Raw genomic sequence first — 22,886 nt, 5'->3', positions numbered from 1 at the left:
GTTGTTGTTCCTAGACATTTCCACTTCACAATAACAACACTTACAGGTGACCGGGGCAGCTCTAGCAGGGCAGATATTTGATGAACGGACCTGTTGGAAAGGTGGCATTCTATGACTGTGCCACATTGAGCCACTGAGTTCTTCAGTAAGGCCATTCTAATGCCAATGTTTGTCTATGGAGATTGCATGGCTGTGTGCTCGATTTTATACAACTGTCGGCAAATAGCCAAATCCACAAATTTGAAGGGGTGTCGACGTTTTTGTTTTGTTTCTAGTGGATAAACCATATGGTTTATGAGAAGGGGTGTCGACGTTTTTTTTTCCGTTTCTAGTGGATAAACCATACGGTTTATGAGAAAATTGACAAATTAATGAAAAAAAAGCAACTAGTACACAATGCCATTATTTTCAATTAACTCTGCAATTCTTCCAAATACTGCCACAAAACATTTTTCATAACACATAGACAAGGTAAAAAAAATAGTGTAAAAAAATATAAAGGATCTCATTGTGAAACCCTCATTAATTCACTAAGTTGGTTTATAATTAGGGTTACTGTTGTATACCGTTGTCATTCAATGGTTTTATTTTACAATCTTATTAGATTTTAAAATATATATATATTTTACATGTGATAAGGCCAGAGTGCCAGAGATTAGACACCTGTGATAATCAGATGTACCCAAAACTGCCACTAGGTGTCATCTGATAAAATTCCATATTCCTTGAAAGTTACCAAATTCTCGTAGTTTACTTGTAAACTTAGAAAGTTTCCAGTAATATACACTCCCTTTGCTACACTATACAGGAGTTACTTACCAAAAAAGATGTTCCGACTTCTACTTCTCAAAACTACTTCTTTACATTCCTTGAAATGAAGACTAAATACCACAATGGGTACAGGCAAATGTCTGGTGCAACAACATAGAATCAGAAGAATAATAGAATAGAATTCGAACACAGTGCAATGACATGTCAATCATTTAGTAACAGTACATCTGTGCTGAACCTACCTTCACTAGTGGCTACAGCCAGCGTGGTCTAGAAACAAATATCATGAAGCGAAAGGTTTTAAAGCAAAGCTTTTTATTACAAGTATTAGTGAAAGATACACTTCAAATTGTAGCAAAGCTAAACTAAAGTCCTAAAAGAAAAAATTATAAGACATTTAAAACTGAAATAAAAAGACCTGTTGGTACAACAGAGAGTTTGAAACATACAGAGTAGTAAGGGAGAGAGATCGAGGCATGGAACTCATGTGGCTACCTTGTTCGTATCATCAAACACCCATTGATTTTAGCTGGTGCCTCAGGACTCAAAATGGTATCACAGCGCACAATCCTAACTGACGCACGTCAAATACAAAAATAACCTCAAGATACCGATGAAACATATAGGAAACTCTTTAAAAGTCCAGCATTCTTGGCCACTGACGAGATCGGTCTTCAAACCAGTGTAACATTGGGAAAACAGCATCCGATAATCTCTCGAGCAAATGTCATTTCAAAATCTTAACATGGACTGCGAACGGACTGAAAACAAGCAGCATCTGCTTGCACATCAATCAGATAGCTAAATGGAGTCAACATGTCTTAAACAAAGGATTTGTCTGTGGGTATTAGGTAGAAAAGCCTATTAAACGTTCTGAACAGGGTTGACGACCCCTTCCAAGCTCCATGCCTCTGACCTCTGACCCTAGAGTGAGGTGGGAACAACTAACAGACACTGTGGGCAAACAGAACAGCAACTAATTATTACAACACCTTGATTCGTTATACAGGTACAAGTACAGCACACAGAACCCTCGGGCTCCTGTTCTTACATCCATACACGTGAGGAAACAAAACACTTTTGTACGTTGGGGCTCACCAACTACTGTAGCACTATTAGTGGTTTGAAAAGAAACACGAGGATGCCATTTTGGAGTTAGGCCATTTTTTTGTACTCAACTCAGGCATTCCGTAGTCGTAAATAAAACCCAACAACGAAGTAACAACACACTTAAGGCGGAGGCTTGTATTTGAGCGGAACGAGACTTTACACTCCACTCCTTACTGTGTAAAAGTCTCTGGCACAAGGGGGAAAAGTGAAAGGACAGAAGCCACACCTAACATCCTCTGCCTTAGCACAGTCACCATCATTCCCTCCTTTTCTCCTCTATTCTCACCCACCTGTACTTCACCAGGCCAGGGGAGTTTACATGGCTAACATATTAGCAGCTCTGGATGAGGATGTGAGGTTTTTAACAAGGCTCAGCTCAGTCCATGTGGTTCAGTAAAGGTTCCCCAACCCTACAGGAGATGAGACGCAACATGTGGGGGTGGCCTCTTCAAGATGGGAGGAGAGAACCGGGGAGGAGAGAGGGAAGAGAGAGTACAAGGTGGTGGTAAGAGGACATATGAGAAGGCTTCTTCCCTTCACGAGGAACCAAACAGCTAGACGCAGGGGTCTACATAATTAATACCTCATTTAAAAAACAGGTCCCCCTGCTCAACTGTGCCCCTCTGTCCGCCCACCACCACATTGCTGTGCTTGCGTGTCTGGGGGAGGATAAGGCTTCAACATGGAGAGGGAGGGGGGGGGGTTTAAGGCCTCGTCCCCTAGCTCCACCTCCACCATGCTGCCAATGAGACTCTAGCTAGCCGCTCGTTTATGCACTCAATAAATACAGCATAAAATATTTTGCAATATACATTTCATATACATATTAAAAAGAACGACACATTTAAATAGGACGACAACATAAAACGTTCGGCTCAAGTCAGATAAGTGTTAAGACAAAAAAACTAAAACAAGAATATCTTACAGTTATACTTCTGTCTCTAAAATAGTTATAAGAATATCATAGTCAGGTATTAATCAAGCATTATACTGTAATAACCAAAGCAATATTTGCAGTTTTTCCTCTCATGTAGTATAACATATGCAGCATACCAAGGTAAGTGAGGCGCATATATATATATATATATATATATATATATATATATATATATATATTTTTTTTTAAATCTCTTGTAAAGGTATCACCACCCTGGACTGACGGGTACCCCAAATGACTCATACAGACCCCCTCGGAGTCTTATTCTACACCCGAACTGCCCCAAAACGCCAATGAAAGTGGGCCCACTATCCTTCCAGTAAGGACAAGACAGACACACGGCGAGGCATTGCACTAGGATGAGAGAATGCCATGGGCCAGACAACTGCCGACTTCCTAATATGGATGCCCTGCTTCCTAATATGGATGCCTTACATTGGAACACTTAAAAACCGTTGGTGGTTTCAGATTCTTAAGGAGAAACCATATAAATGCAGGCCGACTCAAAACAGAGCCATCATCAGCGAAGTCACATGAGCTGGAGGCACGCTTTTAAAAGAATTACCACTTAGTAGCGATAGCAACCGTTTTGTTTGGTGTCGTAGTCCAATTCCCTTTCCCAGAGGAGGAAAATCTCCTCATTCACATAATAAACAATTATTCGATACTAAACTGTATCTGGGAGGCGGGGATTGGAGGAGGAACAGAGACAGAAAACCCGTTGGTTTCATGTCCGAGAGAGAGTGGCAGTCTATAAAGTGCTGTGCTATGTTTGTCATTCGTGGGCCAGGCTGTGTCACACACACACCCCAGTTTTAACTGTGACCTCGCTTGTCAACGCAAGTTCCACTGTACCAAGTCCATTGGTCCAGACTCAAAATGCACCACTAAGTGAACGCTCAACCACAATCATATACTCTAATGTCTTTAACAAACAGACTGCGGGTCCTCAGTATCAATCTTGGTGTGTGTGTGTGTGTGTGTGTGTACACTGTGCATAAAACGCAGGTGTGGGTTTTTTTCTTAAAAAATGAGATCAATGTCTTTTTGATTTTCCGTTTGACTTTTGTTTTACAGCACCACCATAAAGAAAGGCACTTTCTGTGGACTTCATCACTCTGTCATAGATTTACCTTCCACCCCGAAAAGAAAGAATATACAACACAAAATCCAGTATATCTGTGTGTCACAGGCAATGGAATGAACACACATATAGCTACTGTAAATATAGCTACTTTTCCATAGAGTATAGCAAACTCTGGGGTGATGTTTTGGACCTAGAAAGGCCTTGCTCATAAATATCTATAAACTAAGCAAAAAAACTGATGAAAACAAAACGAACATCTGAAAAACGTTACGGATGACGATGTAGCGAGTTGTAATGTTATAAGGATGTTAGGCAAACACATATGCTATATGTAAACATGTGTTCTTTTGCCCAGGAAAATCTGAATGTTCTATAGTCCTTGACGTTCATCATAATGTCAGCTTAGATGAGAGCTACGCTTGTCGCTTGCTAAACAATGTCCCGATCCATACACGCCACCTCCCTCAAATGGCACTTAGCCCTACTTCTCACTTCACATACACCAGAACCAGCCACATGCACAAAAACCAATCTAACTACAATACCCTACTCTGTACTAACCAACACACACACACACACAGTTAACTTTGTCTGTCCTCTAGTCTTCCATCTTTTCTCCACTTCTCAGGGGAATCCGATGGCAGATCTACTGGCTATGGAATGTAGTCCTCTGGCAACGGGAAGCAAAAGTCAGGAGAAAGTGGGAAAAACAAATGAGATTATAGACTGTCACATTGCAGACTTACTGGAGGCCTATAGGCTTTGTATTTCTGAGCACAAGAAGTGCCCTTGGTTGCGCATGGAGAAAAGCAACAGTTACAGGCTAAGTCTCGCTCTATAGGGGCCTCATAACCCACAAGGCTCAACCTAAAACACTGCGGGCCACATCGGTACTAAACGTTCAAGATGACCAGTCAAGGTATGACCAGTCAAGGCATCTCATTCTTTAAATCAACTACATCTTTTTAAAAGTGGGTCTACAAACACTTTGACAAGCCCCGGTTTCTCCCGCTCTCCCCTACTCTACAGGCGTCAACTCCCGCCTGAGAAAGACGATCTGGATCAGAACAATTATGCTCTTAAAAAAAGTCTAATGATTCCATTTGGATTCTATGACAACAGGGAAGATCTGACAACAGCTGCCAAGAGTGACAGAAATAGAAGCACCTCTTACTTCTAGAACTCAGAGGAGACAAGTCCACCACATCCCGATCCATAACAGTCTAACAATCCAGACACACGTTACATGTCGAAATACATTCACCGCCACCGTACGCACGCCAAAATAAACAAATTAATGTTATACATTGCCACAGGACACGAGTCAACAGTCTATTGCATTATCAACTCTTACATATTTTATTACCGTTTACCTTTAATGATATTTTTACTATGATGAATAACTATATAACTACATATGTTAGATTTTTTTGTTAGCAAAAATAAGTGGTGTGAGCATTACAATAAATGTGAAATGTACATACACACATCTTCCAATCTGGCTTTTTAAAAAGGCTTTTTGGACACTAGTGAAGATCATGAAGGCTCAAACTCATTGGCTTCCAGCCAGGGGAAGGCTAGAGTTGGGAAGGCAGTCAAACGCAACTACAGGGGGACACAGGATTCTACCATTGGACCACACCTATTGGGGCAGTCCTTGCCTTGAGAACTGTGTCCTTGTATCATTGTAACGTCAAAACAAGAGATTCTCAAATGGCAACCGTTTCCACTAACAGTTAGGACGAGAATCCCTACAGTGCCCCACAACAGACCCTCTCGTTTACCTCATTGGGAGGTTTACTACGGTACATTTGTACCCCCCCCCCCCCCCCCCCCCAAGGGCCCACTCAGACTGCAAATTCTCAAAGGGGTGCGGCAAGGAGGCCACCCCCCCATAGCACCAGAGGCATGTGTTCGGTCTGACACACACTTCTTTTAGTGCAGATTATTGTCTTTCTCTTGAACACCACTAGGCATGCCTCACGTCACAGAGCAGAGGAGCTAAGCAGCGACCACACAAGTCACTCACTCAGTCAGTCTCTCCGACTTCCAAGATTCATCGAATTGTTGACTCTAGAAGACAGCTAGCTACTATTGGTTTGGATGCTCAGTTATATGGCGGGGAAAAAATGAAATGTCGGCTTAGCTCTCCTGCCGCTCATGACTGAGACATGCCTCGATTCTTAGTCACCTTGAGTACATGTAGATATAGCAGCTAGATCCATGTCTGATGAGGATAGAGAGAGTGCAGCACGACTTGATCTGCTAAAATACTGCTGCTATTAGGCAAAGACAATAGGATAAACTAACACACACACAGAATATATATATTTTCTATCATGAGGATTTCAATGCGATGCAATGTCTGTCAAAAAAAAAAGAGGCAAAATGTAGCTTAAAGTCAACTTTCCCCAGCTAAACGTTGCCCTTTAACTTCCTTGTTTGAATACATTTTAAAGGCTAGGATGTCCATGTCATAATCCATCCATACAACTTCCATTTAACTGTTCATTTCCAAAACCAGGCACTTGATTTCTAACCCATGACACACTCACTGGCATAACCATTAGACCTCTGAGCTCCTCTACCCCCCTTCATAAAGAGGAGCAACGGGTAAGTGCCAATTGTGTGAACAGAGTTCTCATAGGAGATCAGGGTTCTGCTACATTCTCGTAACTCACCGCTACAGACTTCCAGATATTCAAAGCGTATCTTCTAGAAGAAGCTTCCTTCCCTCATCTAAAAGATTATTGCACCAGGGGAAAGCAACATGATCTGTCATTCAATTTAGGATCTCCCACCACAAATTAAAATCCAAGAGAGCGGATAGATCGAAAGAGCAATGAGATAGAAAGAATGCAGAAATAAAAACGCTCGTCTCATGTTAAATTACTATATCTTGAGCGTACTAATAAATACTGGAAAGAATGGTAAAAAAAACAAACAAGCACCTTAAATATCAAAACACATGATGTACAGGAAAGAAAATTCAAAACAGGGTCACATTGCAAAGTAGTTAGTTGATGTGACAGCACATTAGACCTATGTCATAGGGGACTGACCTAGGGTGTGATATCATTGTATTACCCTCTACGATGTGTGCCAGTGTATACGCACAGCACTTATTGGTTCAAGTCAAACAATAACGAGTTGGAAATCATATGATTAGCATCATAGCTTATTCCCCAGACAGGTTGGGACTTTTGAAGAGAGCATTTACACCGTTCAGACTCCAGGTGGCACTGTGCTCACAATAATAGCTTGTGTTCGTCTCCTAGTACACAGTGTCCATTGACACGCTCACACTTTTGATAAGTCACCATTGGCTAAAAGAAAAGCTGGAGAGGAAAGGAGAGGAAAATACCAGTGGCAAGCTTGTGCGCCGTGATGGGTCTGCACCGATAGAGATCCACCCTTCACACTCCTGATCCTTTTCTTCTTCTCTCCTCAACCTTTGATAAAGAAAAAGTCAAAACAGAACTAACAAACGAAAAAGGGCAGGAAGTGCTGCCGTTAAACTGAGCTGACGTAAAAGGCATGATGACGAAAGGGAACGATTTCTGCAACGTTGACCACACACATCCGGAATCTAAACAGATCTCCTTCATGACCGGAGAAAAGGAGGGAGGGACTGGAGGAGGGTGGGGGCGGAGTTGGGGTGCCCTGGAAAAGCAGTTGGCTGGTTTAATATTGCATAATAGTGCCAAGTTCTTCCTCTCTTGTTTTAAAGCAGCGTCTGTCTGCATCCTCAGTCCATTGCGGGGGGCTTCCCCCACCCCCCTCTTCCCTCTACACAGTGTCAGGTCCGGATTGACTGGTTGTGGGGGGATGCAACCCTCCTTGACTGGCAGGCGGGGTTTGTGTGTGTGTGTGTGCTTTAAGTGCGGTGATGGTGGTGTGGGGTGGTGCTCAGGCGAAGTACATGGTCCTCAGCGTGTCGTGGTGAATCTGCACCGCCTTGGCCAGAGCCTGGGGGTCCCGACCGTTACTCTGCCCAGAGACATGGCTGCCCTCCGCACTGGGAGAAGAGAAGACATTCATCAGGACAGACACATACATGAATGGATCAGAAAGACAGGTCAACTATCATACACACACTTCATTGAAGCTAAAAAAAATTACGTAGAAAGCTAGCTTTCTGGGGCAGTATACTACCTAGCGCTGCTTTGGGGGGGCAGTATACTACCTAGCGCTGCTTTTGGGGGGGGGGGGGGGGGGGGGCAGTATACTACCTAGCGCTGCTTGGGGGGGCAGTATACTACCTAGCGCTGCTTTGGGGGGGCAGTATACTACCTAGCGCTGCTTTGGGGGGTCAGTATACTACCTAGCGCTGCTTTGGGGGGTCAGTATACTACCTAGCGCTGCTTTGGGGGGTCAGTATACTACCTAGCGCTGCTTTGGGGGGGGGGGGGGGCAGTATACTACCTAGCGCTGCTTGGTGGGGGCAGCATACTACCTAGCACTGCTTGGTGGGGGCAGCATACTACCTAGCGCTGCCTGGGGGGGGCAGCATACTACCTAGCGCTGCTTGGGGGGGGCAGCATACTACCTAGCGCTGCTTGGGGGGGGCAGCATACTACCTAGCGCTGCTTGGGGGGGGGGGGGGGGGGCAGTATACTACCTAGCGCTGCTTGGGGGGGCAGTATACTACCTAGCGCTGCTTTGGGGGGGCAGTATACTACCTAGCGCTGCTTTGGGGTGGCAGTATACTACCTAGCGCTGCTTTGGGGTGGCAGTATACTACCTAGCGCTGCTTTGGGGGGGGCAGCATACTACCTAGCGCTGCTTTGTGGGGGCAGCATACTACCTAGCACTGCTTGGGGGGGGCAGCATACTACCTAGCGCTGCTTGGGGGGGGCAGCATACTACCTAGCGCTGCTTGGGGGGGGCAGTATACTACCTAGCGCTGCTTTGGGGGGGGAAGTATACTACCTAGCGGTGCTTTGGGGGGGCAGTATACTACCGAGCGCTGCTTTGGGGGGGCAGTATACTACCTAGCGCTGCTTTGGGGGGGCAGTATACTACCTAGCGCTGCTTTGGGGTGGCAGTATACTACCTAGCGCTGCTTTGGGGGGGGCAGCATACTACCTAGCGCTGCTTTGTGGGGGCAGCATACTACCTAGCGCTGCTTTGGGGGGGCAGTATACTACCTAGCGCTGCTTTGGGGGGGGGGGGGGGCAGCATACTACCTAGCACTGCTTGGTGGGGGCAGCATACTACCTAGCACTGCTTGGTGGGGGCAGCATACTACCTAGCACTGCTTGGTGGGGGCAGCATACTACCTAGCACTGCTTGGTGGGGGCAGCATACTACCTAGCACTGCTTGGTGGGGGCAGCATACTACCTAGCACTGCTTGGGGGGGGGGCAGCATACTACCTAGCACTGCTTGGGGGGGCAGTATACTACCTAGCGCTGCTTGGGGGGGGGCAGTATACTACCTAGTGGCGCTCCTAGTGGCCGGGGACTTTATTGCAGGAAAACTTAAAACCGTTTTACCAAATTTCTATCAGCATGTTTAATGTAGACCCGAGGGAGAAAAATTCTAGACCACCTTTACTCCACATACAGAGACATGTACAAAGCTCTCCCTCGCCCTCCATTTGGCAAATATGACCATAATTCTATCCTCCTGATTCCTGCTTACAAGCTAAAATTAAAGCAGGAAGCACCAGTGACTCAGTCAATAAAAAAAAAGTGATCAGATGAAGCAGATGCTAAGCTACAGAACTGTTTTGCTAGCACAGACTGGAATTTGTTCCGGGATTCTTCATATGGCATTGAGGAGTACACCACATCAGTCATTGGCTTCATCAATAAGTGCATCGATGACGTCGTCCCCACAGTGACCGTACGTACATACCCCAACCAGAAGCCATGGATTACAGGCAACATCCACACCGAGCTAAAGGCTAGAGCTGCTGCTTTCAAGGAGAGGGACTCTAACCCGGAAGCTTATAAGAAATCCCACGATGTCCTCCAACGAACCATCAAAGTATCAATACAGGACTAAGATCGAATCCTACTACACCGGCTCCGACGCTCAACGGATGTGGCAGGGCTTGCAAACCATTACAGACTACAAAAGGGAAGCACAACCGAGAGCTGCCCAGTGACACAAGCCTACAGAAGAGCTGAACCACTTCTACGCTCGCTTTGAGGCAAGTAACACTAAAACATGCATGAGAGCACCAGCTGTTCTGGACGACTGTGTGATCACGCTCTCCGCAGCCAATGTAAGACCTTTAAACAGGTCAACATTCACAAGGCCACAGGGCCAGACGGATTACCAGGACGTGTACTGCGAGCATGCGCTGACCCACTGGCAAGTGTCTTCACGGACATTTTCAACCTCTCCCTGTCCGAGTCTGTAATACCAACATGTTTTAAGCAGACCACCATAGTCCCTGTGCCCAAGAACACTAAGGTAACCTGCCTAAATGACTACTGTCCGATTGCACTCACGTCTATAGCCATGAAGTGCTTTGAAAGGCTGATCATGGTTCACATCAACACCATTATCCCAGAAACCCTAGACTCACTCCAATTTGCATACCGCCCTAACAGATCCACAGATGCAACCTCTATTACACTCCACACTGCCCTTTCCCACCTGGACAAAAGGAACACCTATGTGAGAATGCTATGCATTGACTACAGCTCAGAGATCAACACCATAGTGCCCTCAAAGCTCATCAATAAGCTAAGGAACCTGGGACTAAACACCTCCCTCTGCAACTGGATCCTGGACATCCTGACGGGCCACCCCCAGGTGGTAAGGGTAGGTCACAACACATCCACCACGCTGATCCTCAACACAGGGGACCCTCAGGGGTGCGTGCTCAGTCCCCTCCTGTACTCCCTGTTCACTCATGATTGCACAGCCAGGCACGACTCCAACACCATCATTAAGTTTGCCGATCACAACAGTGGTAGACCTGATCAACGACAACGACGAGACAGCCTATAGGGAGGAGGTCAGAGACCTGGCCGTGTGGTGCCAGGACAACAATCTCTCCCTCAATGTGATCAAGACAAAGGAGACGATTATGGACTACAGGAAAAGGAGGACCGAGCATGCCCCTATTCTCATCGACGGGGCTGTAGTGGAGCAGGTTGAGAGCGTCAAGTTCCTTGGTGTCCACATCACCAACAAACTAACATGGTTCAAGCACACCAAGACAGTCGTGAAGAGGGCACGACAGAACCTATTACCCCTCAGGAGACTGAAAAGATTTGGCCTGGGTCCTCAGATCCTCAAAAGGTTCTACAGCTGCACCATCGAGAGCATCCTGCCTGGTATGGTACCTGCTCGGCCTCCGATCGCAAGGCACTACAGAGGGTAGTGCGTACAGCCCAGTATATAACTGGGGCCAAGCTTCCTGCCATCCAGGAAGACTCCAGCCACCCTAGTCAGACTGTTCTCTCTGCTACCGCACGTCAAGCAGTACCTGAGCGCCAAGTCTAGATCCAAGAGGCTTCTAAACAGCTTCTACCCACAAGCCATAAGACTCCTGAACATCTAATCAAATGGCTACACAGAATATTTCCATTGCTGCCCTCCCCCCCCCCCCCCTTTTACACCACAGCTACTCTGTTAATATCTATGCATAGTCAGTTTAATAACTCTACCTACATGTACATATTACCTCAATTAACCGGTGCCCCCGCACATTGACTCTGTACCGGTACCTTCTTTATATAGTCTCGCTATTATTATTTTACTGCTGCTCTTTAACTACTTGTTACTTTTTTCCCTTAACTCTATTTTTTTTAAACGGCATTGCTGGTTAAGGGCTTGTAAGTAAGCATTTCACTGTAAGGTCTACCTGTTGTATTCGGCGCATGTGACGAATACAATTTGATTTTGGGGCAGTATACTATCTAGTGCTGCTTTGGGGCAGTAGAAAAATAAAAAATAAACAGTATTGCAGTACTGTACATTTCACCCAAAATAGATAGGAAATATGAAACGTTATGTTGAGCACAACAGAGGCGAAGCATGCAGAAAGACTAAACTAGCCCAGATTGTTTTGTGCAGTGATAGAGTAACACCCAGCCCCATCCCTGCCAATCACCTGTCGTGCTCCTTGTCCACCAGATGGTAGCGGGCACGGAAGGCCACCAGGTGGGCGTAGTAGGCTGGCGCGGGGATGGAGACGGAGCGGGTACAGCGCACGTAGGTGTGGCACAGCTGGTAGGTGAGCAGCTGGAACTCATCGGCCGTGAAGCAGTTGTCGTCCCACAGGACGTGGTAGTGGGAGGGCCGACTGGTCCCCTGGGGAAAGCAGACGGCAGACGTTACACATACTACACAAGCTCTATTTGGGGATTTAATGGAGCTGTGGTATAAAAAGTTATGTAGAAAGACAATGACAATTGGGTTTTAGAATGAGGTATAGGCCCCTTTGCAAATTGAGTCAAATTTTTTTCAACTTCAAAACCAAAGAGTATTTGGTAGTTTAGCTTCAGTAAAGAACTGTTTACCTTCCAAAAACCAAAACACGCAGTGTGAAAAAAGTGTGTTTAAATTCTAAAAAGACAGCGTATTTCCTGAGACTTCATGACATCATTTCCTGAGAGTAAGGTGCAGTGAGGCAGCAGGCTAGATGAACAGATGAATGCTGCAGTACCTGTATTCCAGCGTGACTGCAGAGGTAAAAGTCAAACTCGTAGGGGTGCGTGATGTCCGTGTCCACCGTGGTGCCAGCAGGAATGTTTCCACTACGTCCAACCTGAACGAAGAGAAGATGTCGAGTTGGGGTTATTATTAATAACTGCCAATGTTAAAAACATCCTTCCATCTGTCCTGTTCTACTTCAACACCAGACACACACATCCATTCATTGAACTTTCCCCTTGGACTCATTTAATGACGTAAGAAAGTGAACGAACGGAGGGAGGTGTAGTGTTTATTTTTGATATTTACCTTTATTTAACTAGGCAAGTCGGTTCAGAACAAATTCTTATTTACAATGACGGCCCACCCCGACCAAACCCTAACGACGCTGGGCCAATTGTGCGCCGCCTTATCTCCACAGCTCTGAATGATGTAGTCTACAAATGACCAGAATAATGACTAAATTGATTTCTCCCTGTCCGTCAAAGTTCACTTCACTTGTAAACAAGGTGATAACTCCAAAAGCCCTGCTCTCCCAGGCCTTGAGTGGCACTCCAGGTCCGTCAATTCACATCAGGCCTAATGCTATAATGGAATATAATTACCAGGGGTGAGGAGAGCAGGCCCATTGACAACAGTCTAATTGGATAATTAGGACAACCATTTAGAGCGGTAAATAAAGACCACGGACCAACTCTGTAACACACAGTTCCCCCCCTAATCTATAAAGGGCTTATCACACTGCTGTGCCAAACAGAGTTGAGTCAAACTGTAGTGAGCTGGCCTGGTTACGCATCTACTAAAGCTGTTGGAACGATGTTAGAAGAAAATGTAAGAGTCAGCACAGTTTGGGTGTGATTTGGCCCCATAGTGTGACTCAGGCATGGGTATTCTCAGAATGACTCTAAGGTAGCTGGGAGGGTGGCCGGAAGGAAAAGTGGGCCCACTCACCCTTTCGTTGCGGTCGGCACAGAAGAGGCGGGTGTGGTGGCGTTTCTGGACCACGATGTAGGTGATGCCGGGCTGGTACTCCTTCTCTAAGCCAATGCAGGCCTCGCGGATGGCCAGCAGCTCGTAGTACAACACCTGGGGTGGGCAGAGGGATAAAACGGGGTTAAAAACATTAATTATTGACGATATGACTTTGAATGTCCTCCATCTCCGTTATGGGCAAGTTTTTCCTAGTTCGCACCTGTTGAGGCGGATGATATAGGCCTCAACATTGCACCCTTTAACCACCATCTGACTAAGGGGCAGGTAAATAAGTGTTTACACTTACATACAGGTCACAGCCCATGCATGTTATTCTAATGTCCTCTTAGTGGATCTTCATGATGTGCATCAATGGTTTACTTACACAGATAGGTAGATGTCCCTCTTTAAATAAGCTGTTAAAGTTAGGACAACATTTGACATGCAACCTTTGACCCTCTGGTTTCTGAAGTTCTGGAGGTGGAGAGAGACTTACATTTTTTTTGTCCCCAGGATAGTCACTCGGTCTTTACTCACCTGTCTGAACTGGCCCTCTGACACTCCGTCCCTGTAGAAGATGATCCTGGTGGGCTTGTAGCGGGTTGACTTGTAGAACTGGATCAGCAGCTCTCGGACCATAGAGGCCAGATCCTGGATCACCTCCTGCCTGGGCCTCTGGACCCTGACTGTGGCACAGTACCTGCTGGGGTGGGCGTCCATACTGCCTACCACCTGGAGAAAGAGAGAGATGTATAGAGAGAAACAGGGTGGGGGAGAGAGAGAGAGACGTAATAGAGAGAAACAGGTTGGGAGATAGAGAAATGTATAGAGAGAAACAGGGTGAGAGAGTGTGTGTGTGTGTGAGAAACAAACCAGCGCTGCACAAATTGATTAGCTCTGCACAAACATTATGAACTTGAATGCAGTGGCGATACAGTATAGACCAGGCCACAGAAGTCTCAAACATGTAGTCCTCATGCCAGATGAGGCCCGCGAGCCTATTTAATGCAGCCTGCCGGTTGTCTTAGTAAATGTGGACCATGGTTGTAATAGTAAAACAATATATAAATGTGGCCCCTGGGCAAAATGAGTTTGAGACTCCTGGTATAGGCCAATAGGAGTTAAGTGAACTCACTGCAGCAATGGAGGGCTTCTTCCCGTCTCCAGCAGGGGGGTGTGTAACGTCCGCCCCCAGGAAGATGATAGGCTGCTGGAATACTGAGGGTCTGGGTGGAGGAAGAGAGAAGGACAAATGAGGACAGAGTTCAAACAAAGGGCCTCTAATATGATTAAGGGTTTAGATTTCACACAATATGTACATTTATGTCAATCATAAATTGAAAGACACTTGATTGGGAGATTGAAATTGATGGAATTTGTGTACAAATAAAAGAAACATTCTCAAGACCAATACACACAGTATTTGAAATCAGATATTGACTATTGTAGTAAGGGCTAAGGCCTAAAAAAGTGAATTTACTGTTTAAACGGATGCCCCGCTTCACAGGTCTCAAAAAATAAATACATTTGAACAATTAATTTGATTCATATGAATGATTCTTTGACAAAACAAACGATTCACTACGTGATTATAGTAGTTGGGATTCGGTTTAATCGCAGTGATCGAATCATGTGAATAAAATGTTTTATTTGTGAATTGCAAACAGTAATTTTAGGAAAAAATATTAGCTGTAGCCTCCCTTTTGGATTATGTGGCGACAAAACTTGTTTTCTAGCTACTTCAAGCTGATTTTGCACACTTCTAAAGGAAGATAAATATGACTAAATTAAAAAAGGTACATACATTTCCAAAAGAAAATGTGCTTGCTTTAGCTGAATAAAAATATTTGTTTGGTCATTCCACAGTCCTTCTATCCTCCAGCCACAGTGGCCACGTACCGTTGGTGGGGCACCAGGATATTGTTGATTCCCCCCAGCTTGACGTTGATCTTGAGGCAGAGGTTGGAGAGGGTCTGGGGGGACGTCTTCACCACGTTCTTCACCTGGACACACTGAGTGGCCATTCCTAGGAGAGTGTCTCCCACCCTCTTCACCTCCGCTACACAGGACCAGTAACAGGAAGTGATCAATCAATCTCTGTGCAATTAACAGTCAGATTAGGGAAGTAAAGATTACAGTACCACCTATGCTTTAAAGGGAAAGTATTGATAGATACCAGACAGATGTACACTATCTGTTATTAACACACAACAGCACGCATCCCTTATCAAAGCTGCTTCAGCAACACAAGAGTTTCAAAGAATAGCAAATGCTTTGGTAGAAGTATTATATAGATACAGAAAATGTTAGACCGTGAATCAGCACGGATAAGGTGATTCCAATGAACATCATGTGAATATGTACAGTTGAAGTCAGAAGTTTACATACACTTAGGTTGGAGTCATAACTCATTTTTCAACCACTCCACAATTGTCTTCTTAACAAACTATAGTTTTGGCAAGTCAGTTAGGACATCTACTTTGTGCATGACACAAATAATTTTTCCAACAATTGTTTACAGACAGATTATTTCACTGTATCACAATTCCAGTGGGTCAGAAGTTTACATACACTAAGTTGACTGTGCCTTTAAACAGCTTGGAAAATTCCAGAAAATAATGTAATGGCTTTAGAAGCTTCTGATAGGCGAATTGACATCATTTGAGTCAATTGGAGGTGTACTTCTGGATATATTTCAAGGCCTACCTTCAAACTCAGTGCCTCTTTGCTTGACATCAATGGAAAACCAAAAGAAATCAGCCAAGACCTCAGAAAAGAATTGTAGACCTCCACAAGTCTGGTTCATCCCTGGGAGCAATTTCCAAACGCCTGAAGGTACCACGTTCATCTGTACAAACAATAGTACGCAAGTATAAACACCATGGGACCACGCAGCCGTCATACCGCTCAGGAAGGAGACGCGTTCTGTCTCCTAGAGATGAACATAATTTGGTGCGAAAAGTGCAAATCAATCCCAGAACAGCAGCAAAGGACCTTGTGAAGATGCTGGAGGAAACAGATACAAAAGTATCTATATCCACAGTAAAAAGAGTCCTATATCGACATAACCTGAAAGGCCACTCAGCAAGGAAGAAGCCATTGCTCCAAAACCGCCAAAAAAAGCCAGACTACGGTTTGCAACTGCACATGGGGACAAAGATTATACTTTTTGGAGAACTATCCTATGGTCTGATGAAACAAAAAAACAACTGTTTGGCCATAATGACCATCGTTATGTTTGGAGGAAAAAGGGGGAGGCTTGCAAGCCAAAGAACACCATCCCAACCGTGAAGCACACAGGTGGCAGCATCATGTTGTGGGGGTGCTTTGCTGCAGGAGGGACTGGTGCACTTCACAAAATAGATGGCATCATGAGGATGGAAAATTATGTGGATATTTTGAAGCAACATCTCAAGACATCAGTCAGGAAGTTAAAGTTTGGTCGCAAATGGGTCTTCCAAATGGATAATGACCCCAAGCATACTTCCAAAGTTGTGGCAAAATGCAGGGACAACAAAGTCAAGGTATTGGAGTGGCCATCACAAAGCCCTGACCTCAATCGTATAGAATATTTGTTGGCAGAACTGAAAAAGTGTGTGCGAGCAAGAAGGCCTACAAACCTGACTCAGTTACACCAGCTCTATCAGGAGGAATGGGCCAAAATTCACCCAACTTATTGTGGGAAGCTTGTGGAAGGCTACCTGAAATGTTTGACTCAAGTTAAACAATTTAAAGTCAATGTTACCAAATACTAATTGAGTGTATGTAAACTTATGACCCACTGGGAATGTGATGAAATAAATAAAGCTGAAATAAATCATTCTCTCTACTATTATTCTGACATTTCACATTCTTAAAATAAAGTGGTGATCCTAACTAACCTAAGACAGGGAATTTTTGCTAGGATTAAATGCCAGGAATTGTGAAAAACTGAGTTTAAATGTATTTGGCTAAGGTGTATGTAAACTTCCGACTTCGACTGTACACTACCGTTCAAAAGTTTGGGGTCACTTAGAAATGTCCTTGTTTTTGAAAGAAACGCAAATTTTTGGTCCATTAAAATAACATCAAATTGATCAGAAATACAGTGTTAATGTTGTAAATGACTATTGTAGCTGGAAACGGCAGATTTTATGGAATATCTACATAGGTGTACAGAGTACCATGATCAGCAACCATCACTCCTGTGTTCCAATGGCACGTTGTGTTAGCTAATCCAAGTTTATCATTTAAAAAAAGGGTAATTGAGCATTAGAAAACCCTTTTGCAATTATGTTAGCACAGCTGAACACTGTTGTGCTGATTAAAGAAGCAATACAACTGGCCTTCTTTAGACTAGTTGAGTATCTGGAACATCAGCATTTCTGGGTTCGATTACAGGCTCAAAATGGCCAGAAACAAAGACCTTTCTTATGAAACTCGTCAGTCTATTCTTGTTCTGAGAAATGAAGGCTATTCCATGCGAGAAATTGCCAAGAAACTTAAGATCTCGTACAACGCTGTGTACTACTCCCTTCACAGAGCAGCGCAAACTGGCTCTAACCAGAATAGAAAGAGGAGTGGGAGGCCCCGGTGCACAACTGAGCAAGAGGACAAGTACATTAGTGTCTAGTTTGAGAAACAAATGCATCACAAGTTCTCAACTGGCAGCTTCATTAAACAGTACCCGCAAAACACCAGTCTCAACGTTAACAGTGAAGAGGCAGAGTTCCTCTGTCCAGTGTCTGTGTTATTTTGCCTATCTTTTCTATTTATTGGCCAGTCTGAGATATGGCTTTTTCTTTGCAACTCTGCCTAGAAGCCCAGCATCCCAGAGTCACCTCTTCACTGTTGACGTTGAGACTGGTGTTTTGCGGGTACTGTTTAATGAAGCTGCCAGTTGAAGACTTGTGAGGCGTCTGTTTCTAAAACTAGACACTAATGTACTTGTCCTCTTGCTCAGTTGTGCACTGGGGCCTCCCACTCCTCTTTCTATTCTGTGCTTTTCTTTCTTTCTTTCAAAAACAAGGACTTTGCTAAGTGACCCCAAACTTTTGAACGGTAGTGTATGTCTATGGGTGCCGCCTACCGTAGACTGGGGTCTTTCCAGGCAGGATGACGATGATGAGCTGCAGTCCAGAGTAGGTGTTCTTCAGGTGCCTGAACATAGGCTCCACACTGTCGGCTCCCTGGGCGTATTTACAGAAACACGGCTGGCCCTGGATGGGCATCCCAGCATCCTTGGAGATCTTACGCAGCTGGTCTGTGAAACCCCTATAGAAGGAGGTAGGTAATGGATGGAGGAAGATAGAGGGATGCAGAAGAGAGTGATGGAGGAATTAGGGAGGGAAAGATGAATGAGGGAGGGAAAGACAGTAATGGAGAAATGAGGGAGGGGGAGGAGGGAAAAAGGAAGGGTTGTAAAGACCAAATATAATCTGGTTGGTTAGGGAATGGTTTAGTAATGTAATCCTTGAGAGTCGCTGTGTAAATTCTAAGGTTGTATCAGAGGCGTAGAGGACAAACTAATTACACAAGGATCACGTTCTTATCTGGAAGGCCATCTCCAACAACACAGGGAGGGATTCCTTTCCATATATCCCTGTGGCTATGTGAGAAGCTGCTTCATGAATAGGAGGGGGGTATGTTTATTAGGCACCAAATGGAAGAAAATGTACTGAAACAGGGCAGGACTACCTGGACCAATAAGAAATGCTCATTTTCGTTTTCCATTGAAAATGTTGCCACGGTGTACCCTAACGAGCATAACCCAGTTGTACACATAGTAAGTGGGTGAAACAGATAAGACTGGTTGGTTCTTACTTGAGGATCTCCTCGCGACACTGCCTCTGTGTGGCGAAACATGCGATGGCCCACATCTTGATCTCCACTCCCGTGTGGAACTGTTTGCCCCTCATGTCCCACACCCCGTGACTTGGGGTGGCCACCGTCCGGTTCTGAAACCACAGTGTAGTACGGTTGATCTGCTGCGTGGTGTACACACACACACACTTGTTTTTCTATCCTTGTGGGTACCTAAAATGTATTACCATTAAAAAGAAAATCCCTAACCCTTACTCCAACCTTAACACCTAACCTTAATTGTAAGCCTAAACCTAACCTCCAAGTTTAAAATAGCCTTCGTTCTCAGAGGGATCATTTTCCATATATTACAATCCTTGGAGACATTTGAGGATTTCAGGTCCCCACGAGGATAGAAAAACAGTGCACAGTAATCACATACACCCAATGGAGTAGGACATGCTGTACAGATTCAACAGTCAAGACACTTCAGAAAGTCATGCAGGCACACATGTAGAAATTACACAGAAAATAATTGTGTGTAGACACCAACACTTATTGGATACATTTAAAGCAAAACACACACGAAAAAGTATGTGAACCCTTTGGAATTACCTGGATTTCTGCATAAATTAGTCATAAAATTTGATCTGATCTTCATCACAACAATTGACAAACAGTGTGCTTAAACTAATTACCACAAATGATTGTATTTTTCTTGTCTATATTGAATACATAATTTAAACATTCGTAGTTTAGGTTGGGAAAAGTATGTGAACCCCTACGCTAATGACTTTTCCAAATGATAATTGGTGTCAGGAGTCAGCTAACTAAACTTTTTAATAATAATAAATAAATAAAACACCTCACAAAATTTGAGTTTGCTATTCACAAGAAGCATTTCCTGATGTGAACTATGCCTCAAACAAGAGATATCTCAGAAGACCTAAGATTAAGAATTGTTGACTTGCATAAAGCTGGAAAGGTTACAAAAGTATCTCCCAAAGCCTTGAAGTTCATCAGTCCACGGTAAGACAAATTGTCTATAAATGGAAAAAGTTCAGCACTGTTGCTACTCTCCCTAGGAGTGGCCGTCCTGCAAAGATGACTTAGCATTCTGCACCTTGCTCTTGCAATGAGGTTAAGAAGAATCCTAGAGTGTCAGCTAAAGACTGACAGAAATCTCTGGAAACTGCTAACATCTCTGTTGACGAGTCCACAATACGTAAAACACTAAACAAGAACGGTGTTCATGGGAGGACACCACGGAAGAAGCCACTGCTGTCAAAAAAACAACACGTCTGAAGTTTTGCTGCACGTCTGAAGTTCGCAAAAGAGCATCTGGATGTTCCACAGCGCTTCTGGCAAAATATTCTGTGGACATATTAAACTAAAATTCAGGTGTTTAGAAGGAACACACAACACTATGTGTGGAGAAAAAAAAAGGCACAGCACATCAACATCTTGGGGCGGCAGGTAGCCTAGTGGTTGGACTTGTAACCGAAAGGTTGCAAGATCGAATCCCCGACTTGAGAAGGTAAAAATCTGTCGTTCTGCCCCTGAACAAGGCAGTTAACCCACTGTTCCTGGGCCGTCATTGAAAATAAGAATTTGTTCTTAACTGACTTGCCTAGTTAAAAAATAATAACAATATTAATAATAATAATAGTATATATTTTTTTTTAAAACAACCTTAAACTATGGTGGAGGGAGCATCATGGTTTGGAGCTGATTTTCTGCCTCAGAGCCTGTAAGGCTTGCTATTGCAGACGGAAAAATGTATTCCCAAGTTTATCAAGACATTTTGCAGGAGAATGTAAGGCCATCTGTTCGCCAATTGAAGCGCAACAGGACAACGACCCAAAACACAGAAGTAAATTAACAGAATGGCTTCAACAGAAGAAAATATGCCTTCTGGAGTGGCCCAGTCAGTCCTGACCTCAACCCGATCGAGATGCTGTGGCATGACCTCAAGAGAGCAGTTCACACCAGACATCCCAAGAATATTGCTGAACAGTTTTGTAAAGAGGAATGGGCCAAAATTCCTCCTGACCGTTGTACAGGTCTGTTCCCCAACTACAGAAAACATTTGGCTGAGGTTATTGCTGCCAAAGGAGGGTCAACCAGTTACATACTTTTCCCACCCTACACTGTGAATGTTTACACGGTGTGTTCAATAAAAACATTAACATATAATTGTTTGTTTTATTAGTTTAAGCAGACTGTTTGTCTATTGTTGTAATTTAAATTGAGATCAAATCACATTTTATTACCACTTTATGCAGAAATCCAGGTAACTCCAAGGGGTTTCCATACTTTTTCTTGCCACCGTATTTAGGCCTAACATGTATAGACTGAAAGACACAGGTGCAGTGTTGTAAAAAAAAAAAAAAAATCTTTTTCAAAACAGCTTATAAAAAGGTCAAATTTGAGCATTTCAACACTGAAACTGTCAAAATTGTATTGCCCTTAACCTTTACATTAACCCTTCAAGGTGAGGCAACAGAGGCTGAAATGACATTTTTGCATCTACTTTTTGGTATTTAATATTAGTACTTTCAAAAAGTAAACAAAAATGTCAAACTATGTAAATATATATTTTGTTTGTTTATCATACTACCATCAAAATGTCATGAATATTAACCACATTCAAAAAAATGGACATAAATACATAATTTCAAAGCTCACATTTAAAAAGGCCATTACAAACGGGACTACAGAGCCTTTGGAAAGTATTCAGACCCCTTGACCTTTCCACTTTGTTACATTATAGCCTTGTTCTAAAATTGACAACATAAAAAAAAAATCCTCAGCAATCGACACAATAATGACAAAACGAAAACGGGTTTAGAAATGTTTGCATAAGTATTCAGCCCCTTTGCTATGAGACTCAAAATTGATTTCAGGTGCATCCTGTTTCCATTGATCATCCTTGAGCTGTTCCTACAACTTGATTGGAGTCCACCTGTGGTAAATTCAATTGATTGGAAATAATTTGGAATGGCACGCACACACACGTCTATTTAAGGTCCCACAGTTGACAGTGCATGTCAGAGCAAAAACCAAGCCATGAGGTCGAAGGAATTGTCCGTAGAGAAACGATTGTGTCGAAGTACAAATCTGGGGAAGGGTACCAAACTATTCCTGCAGCATTGAAGATCCCCAAGAACACAGTGGCCTCCATCATTCTTAAATGGAAGAAGTTTGGAACCACCAAGACTCTTCCTAAAGCTGGCCGCCAGGCCAAACTGAGCAATCGGGGGAGAAGGGCCTTGGTCAGGGAGGTGACAAAGAACCTGATGGTCACTGACAGAGCTCCAGAGTTCCTCTGTGGAGATGGGAGAAACTTCCAGAAGGACAACCATTTCTGCAGCACTCCACCAAGCAGGCCTTTATGGTAGTGGCCAGACGGAAGCCACTCCTCAGTAAAAAGCACATGACAGCCCGCTTGGAGTTTGCCAAAAGGCACCTAAAGACTCTGACCATGAGAAACAATATTCTCTGGTCTGATGAAACCAAGATTGAACTCTTTGGCCAGAATGCCAAGCGTCACGTCTGGAGGAAGCCTGGCACTATCCGTACGGTGAAGGATGGTGGTGTCAGCATCATG

The 22,886-nt window shown here is 44.1% G+C and overlaps 1 protein-coding gene across 1 annotated transcript in view; it reads right to left on the bottom strand.

The window, feature by feature from the left end:
- Nucleotides 1-5,753: 5,753 nt before the first annotated feature.
- Nucleotides 5,754-22,886, bottom strand: part of LOC120031485 (protein argonaute-3-like) — a 40,147-nt gene continuing 23,014 nt past the window's right edge. The window contains exons 11-19 of the mRNA XM_038977262.1: nt 19,298-19,431; nt 18,564-18,748; nt 15,395-15,554; nt 14,631-14,721; nt 14,033-14,227; nt 13,475-13,609; nt 12,537-12,638; nt 11,982-12,181; nt 5,754-7,923 (exon numbers count right to left, since the gene is read on the bottom strand). Coding sequence (XP_038833190.1) covers nt 7,815-7,923; nt 11,982-12,181; nt 12,537-12,638; nt 13,475-13,609; nt 14,033-14,227; nt 14,631-14,721; nt 15,395-15,554; nt 18,564-18,748; nt 19,298-19,431 — 1,311 coding nt within the window. The 3' untranslated portion in view covers nt 5,754-7,814. The remainder of the gene's footprint in view (nt 7,924-11,981; nt 12,182-12,536; nt 12,639-13,474; nt 13,610-14,032; nt 14,228-14,630; nt 14,722-15,394; nt 15,555-18,563; nt 18,749-19,297; nt 19,432-22,886) is intronic.

This window comes from Salvelinus namaycush, chromosome 37 (assembly GCF_016432855.1).
Source record: "Salvelinus namaycush isolate Seneca chromosome 37, SaNama_1.0, whole genome shotgun sequence".
Classification (NCBI taxonomy): Eukaryota; Metazoa; Chordata; class Actinopteri; order Salmoniformes; family Salmonidae; genus Salvelinus; species Salvelinus namaycush.
The sequence above is the reverse complement of the archived record's forward strand: the minus strand, read 5'-3'. Positions and strand labels throughout refer to the sequence as shown.